Source organism: Phycodurus eques, chromosome 8 (assembly GCF_024500275.1).
Source record: "Phycodurus eques isolate BA_2022a chromosome 8, UOR_Pequ_1.1, whole genome shotgun sequence".
Classification (NCBI taxonomy): domain Eukaryota; kingdom Metazoa; phylum Chordata; class Actinopteri; order Syngnathiformes; family Syngnathidae; genus Phycodurus; species Phycodurus eques.
Genome location: NC_084532.1, coordinates 4,108,517 through 4,113,432, shown reverse-complemented (window position 1 = coordinate 4,113,432; position 4,916 = coordinate 4,108,517). Strand labels below are relative to the sequence as shown.

At 36.8% G+C, this 4,916-nt stretch overlaps 1 protein-coding gene across 2 annotated transcripts; it reads right to left on the bottom strand.

Moving 5' to 3' along the window:
* Positions 1 to 218: 218 nt before the first annotated feature.
* LOC133406221 (regulator of G-protein signaling 4-like) lies at positions 219 to 4,606 on the bottom strand. 2 transcript variants are annotated; one of them, XM_061683661.1, is made up of 5 exons: positions 4,410 to 4,606; positions 4,124 to 4,228; positions 3,465 to 3,529; positions 1,940 to 2,103; positions 219 to 832 (listed from the first exon to the last, which is right to left on the bottom strand). In XM_061683661.1, exons 1-5 carry the CDS (start codon positions 4,451 to 4,453, stop codon positions 590 to 592), a joined length of 621 nt encoding a protein of 206 aa, XP_061539645.1. In that variant the 5' UTR covers positions 4,454 to 4,606; the 3' UTR covers positions 219 to 589. The 2 variants fall into 2 exon arrangements, with proteins under 2 accessions (XP_061539645.1, XP_061539646.1); XM_061683662.1 differs by having other exon boundaries at positions 4,124 to 4,188.
* Positions 4,607 to 4,916: the final 310 nt, after the last annotated feature.

Below are 4,916 nucleotides of genomic sequence, written 5' to 3'. Positions count from 1 at the left end.
TCCATGTCTTCTGTTTATTTTAATTCTAAACACACACACAAACAAAATATTTTGTGTTCGGGAATGTAAGTAATATATAACAATATTGCAATATATTTTTTATTCATTATATAATCATGCAACGCCACATTAAAAAAAAAAACACTTTTTTACTTGCAAAACGCTGAATGAAATCAGTAATCCAACATTAAGGCATGCTAAATGATCAAATACTGTATGATATTTTTATATTTCATCAATTGTTATTATAAATTAGTTAAAAGATTTAAACAGTACAATAGTTTACTAAATGTGTCAGCAGTTAACTTTTTTTTTTTTTTTTTTAAACACAAAAAAGGAAAGCATTTGGATTCTCCAAAACAAAAACAAAACATTTCTTGTTGCTGTTCAATTATAAGTACAGAGGTAGTAATTCATAGAACATTTGACACTAAGCATGCATTTCTGGATTTCATTCCGCTTTTAACCTCAATATGTACGTATTGTCATGACTGAAACCTTGTTCATCCTGCATGCAAATCCTGCTTTTAACAAGAACAGCTATCTTGTACGGCAACTGTTGAAATATTCTTCCCGTTTTTCTTCCTGTCTAGGCAACACGAGCCAATTCCTCCCTGATATCAGTGGTGCTGTAGTTAGTGTTTTGTTTCTTCCGTACAACAGAAGTGTGGGCCTGAGACAAATCGTGAATCAATTTGGAGTGTAGGAAACGTCTGTAGGAGTCTTTCTCCATCAAAATGTAGATCCTCCTCTGAGCCTCGTCAAAACAAGAATGAGAGACGCTCATAACTTTCTGTCTTGTTTCCTCTCTGGTCCCAGCATCTAGGTTTACCTTGAATAGACAATAGGAGAAACGCTATGGTAAGAACGTGAAAGTATTTGGAAGGATGATCAATGAGTGCGTGTAAAATAATGATGTACAAATGATAAATGTAGTTATAATAATATGTGCAGTTCTCCCTCGTTTATTGTGGGGGATACATTCCAGAAAACCCCTGCAATAAATGAAGTAGCAACCCGTTATTTATTGTATTATTATGTAAATTTATGTTTCATATATATGCAATCCGATGCCAATATGGGATACTTTAAAGAGGGGCAGGCATTTTATTTGTCCACTTGAGGTCCCCATCTACACACTGTGCACGAGTACATGCCTATATAAGTGAGTGTGCTCTGTTTGGGAGATGTAAACGACAGCCCTTGCAGACATGGTAACAACAGGCGATTTCCTGTCTTAAGCATTGGCACCGTTCCTCACACTGACAATGTCATCAGCGAAAAGCACTCTGGGAAGCCAGAATTCATTGCAGTGATGTTTGTAACTACAGTACGGTAGTTGTAGAAAATCAAGCTAAACGTTGCCCTTTACTTGCATTTCTTCCTGTCTATATTGTCATGAGTGTGTGCATTAGCTATTCGTCGGGCCAAGGTTGGTATTTGTGAATTTTATTTCATAATACTCATCTGGCTCCTCTCTGTTTAAAATAGTGGAATGCTGGTCACATTCTTCGTATCCTCAAGCAATTTGTTGACTCACCAAATGTCTGAGTTGAAATTTCTCAGTATGATTTTTTTAAGAGCCTAAATTACCCTATGCAAGTCATGACTGCCACATTAAAATCTTTTCACGAATGAAGCTAGCTGTATCAGAGACGTGCAGGTGAGTAACTATTTCAATAAATAAAAAAAAATATTTTAAATAAATACACCATGCACTGAATCTGCAATAAGCGAACTGCAATATCATGCGGGATTACAATATTGCAATAATAGGCAAAGATTGGCTATACAAAATATATCTGTACCATAAAGCAGACAAGACCACTGAAATGTATAATGATGTTTTTTTTTTTTTTTTGAGTGTATGAATACTGTAAATTAAGATAAAGGTTGCAGTTAAATGCAGTTCTTTTCTGTCGTAGTATTACATCATTACCTCATTTGGAGAGTCTACTGCCACATATTGCTGGTAGATGAACTTTGCTTTCTTCTCCAACTTGCAAACTGAAGTGTTCTTGAAGTCCTCACATGCAACCCAGAATTGCATGTTCTCTTGGCTGAACTCCGACCGCAGGAAGCTGGTAAACACATTTCGACCCACTAACAAAGATATGAAATACATAATTCTCTTTAAATCGTCAAAACATGTTGCAGATCTATATGTAACGTAAGTATAAAAAACTATTTAACATTATTCTGTTTTTGACGCTTTTTAGAAGAGCTCAATTACTACATTTTGTGCCTCTGGTAATATCCATCCATTCATCCATTTTCTGAGCCGCTTCTCTTCACTGGGGTCGTGGGCGTGTTGTTCAGGGAGGCTGCCAAAAGGCCAACAGCAACATTGAAGGAGTTTCAGGCAAGTAGTGGCTATTTAGGGCATGTGACAACAATCTGCTGTCTTCTTCATACAGTATATCCCCAGGATATGGGTTAGTGTGGCAAAACAGGAGCCTTTTCGTCCACACAAGAATATCCAAGCCCGGCTACATTTTACAAAAACACACTTGAAATCTCCCTAACGCATGTGGGAAAACACGACACTGCCCTTCACCAAAAGAACAGTCAGGACTTCAGGTTGAACATTATGAACAGTTCCAAAAACTAGTCAGTGTAAACCTTCAGGCTTCTACTAGAAAGCCAAGAAATGTGAAGAAAAGCCTGCTAGAACACTTTATCTTGGATTAATCAGAGGCACTTGAAATTGTGCCACATGTGTGCTAACTCCCATTTATCATGAATTTGAATGAGATTGGGTAATTCTGAACACAGCCACATCCCCAGTTATAAGGGGAAGTGTACACTTGTGAAACCACATTATCTCATTTTTTTTATTTTTACTTCACTTCTCAAAATGATATCCTTTTTTCCATTGAGTTGTAAGGTTACAGGTCACATTAGTCGTGGGGGGAAAACTTGTGAGACTATTAATCTTGGTCTTTTTTATATGACAAAAACCTAGCATTTGAACAGGGGTGTGGAGACATTTTTTGTCCAGTCAGAAAGACTTGGAAAACTCGTCCTGACATTCAATTTCAGTGAATTGAGGTCATGGAAGAAGCAGGTCAGATGCTAGCTGGTTACCCTAAGGCCATTGCTCCTCCGCACGCACACACACACACACACACATAATAGGTGTTCCGCACTGGTGACAAGCCCCTGAGGGACCGTCCAGTAATGCGCTGCGACACGTAGCGGAAAAGCAGAGCCTGATAATGAATGTAGTGATCCCGTCCCTGTGTTTGGGTTTTTGGGCCAAGTCCTCCAAACTTCTAATTTAAATCCAGACCACTGTATCTGACCATTATGATGGTATTTAAAACAATAACATACAGTAATTAGTTTAGGTCTAAAAATACTCATCAGTAGGACAGTTGCTATGTCATGTACAATTATTTTTTTTTGTTTTTTTTTTAAGAAGAAATGTACAATTCATGTGTGTATTTTTTTTTCATACTCACTTTCACAGTTGATCACAAAGCTGAACGATTCCTTCCATTTCTCTACCTCAGCAGCAGTTGGCACCCTAAAACAGTAGTGTTTTTATTCTTATTAAGGTAAAGGAATTTTCAGATAGTTTATTGTAAAACAACATAACAATCATAATAATTATTATTATTATTAAAAACATTTTTGTTTGTTCTGAATATAATGCAGTTCTTATTTTTCAGAGCCAACCATCTTCCCTTGTTTGCTGACAAACAAACCAAATTATAACAATATTAGTATGATATTGAAAAATATCTTTGCCTTAAATCTGTGCATATATGGTAATTCCCCCCCCCCCCAACAGCCTCAACATCTTCATCACACGACCATAACACTAAAGTCCAATCCAGGGAAAGTCATTTCCTGTGTAGGTTTCTGCTGACTCAGGATTTAACAACAATTTGTTACAGAAGCATTGATTGAGTCACTCTTGGTAAAGACATTTCAGTTGTTCAAATGTAATCTGAGCTGCTCATATGCTAATAAAGTCATCTGATGAATTTCCTGGGCCTAACTGCATATAATTTTCCTCTACAGGGCACGACTACACGTATCAATATTAGTGACTTCACTGTCAACTTTTTTTTTTTTTACTCAAATCAAAAGCTGAATGAATAAATGTTCTTCTGACCTTTTTGCAGCTTCTTCATTCTTTTCGTCTGTCTGCTTCTGGTCCACTTCTTGTGACTCTTGCCTCTGGAGAAAGATGTTTATTTTGTGTTTGATGTCTTTGGCACTGCAGAGACGAATAGGAGAGAAGACGATCTAATTTGATTAAGAAAATGCATCTTCCCCATTATTTTCTTTGCAGCTGCCCAAAAGGCCCAAAATGATCTTATTCTAAAATTATGAGACAATAAAACTCATTTTAATTCAGGAATTTTAGCTGTAATGTGAAATCAGCTTGATCAACTTACCTTTTCAGGCATGTTGCAGGCAGTGTTGCTAGCCCTTTACACATCTTGAAATGTCAAGGATTCCAAGTTTTCACTGTTTGAGTATAACAACAATGGGGTGGCTCGAAGCCGTTATTATAGTGCTGCTCTTCAGTTAAACGTAGCAGGCTGTAGCTGTCTCCACCCCTTGGAGTGCACACTGACAGAAATGCAATAATCACACCAGACTCAGGGGGAGAGCAATGGAAAAGGAGGACCTTAGATAGCTACTTTGTTTGGTAATCAGTATTGTTTAGACCAAGAAGCCAGTCAGCAATTATGTAAGACTAGAATTGGTAGTCATAGATGTATCCCACCAGATATCCTTTTTTTTTTTTTCTTCTTCCTGTTTTCATTTATTATTGTTATTATTTTACAATATATTGTACATTCGTGTTCCACAAAAGTTAGCAGTTGAAAATAGCAACAGAATTACAACTAGGGAGTTTAAATTTGACACTTCAAAAATGTCACTTCTTTAAATATACA

Bases quoted from the DNA above. Each gene is read 5' to 3' on its own strand.
- LOC133406221 (XM_061683661.1), bottom strand. From the start codon at position 4,453: ATGTGTAAAGGGCTAGCAACACTGCCTGCAACATGCCTGAAAAG. The intron at 4,229-4,409 runs GTAAGTTGATCA...TCGTCTCTGCAG, and splicing joins CCTGCAACATGCCTGAAAAG to TGCCAAAGACATCAAACACA. The intron at 2,104-3,464 runs GTGAGTATGAAA...TATCTTTGTTAG, and splicing joins CTTTGTGATCAACTGTGAAA to TGGGTCGAAATGTGTTTACC.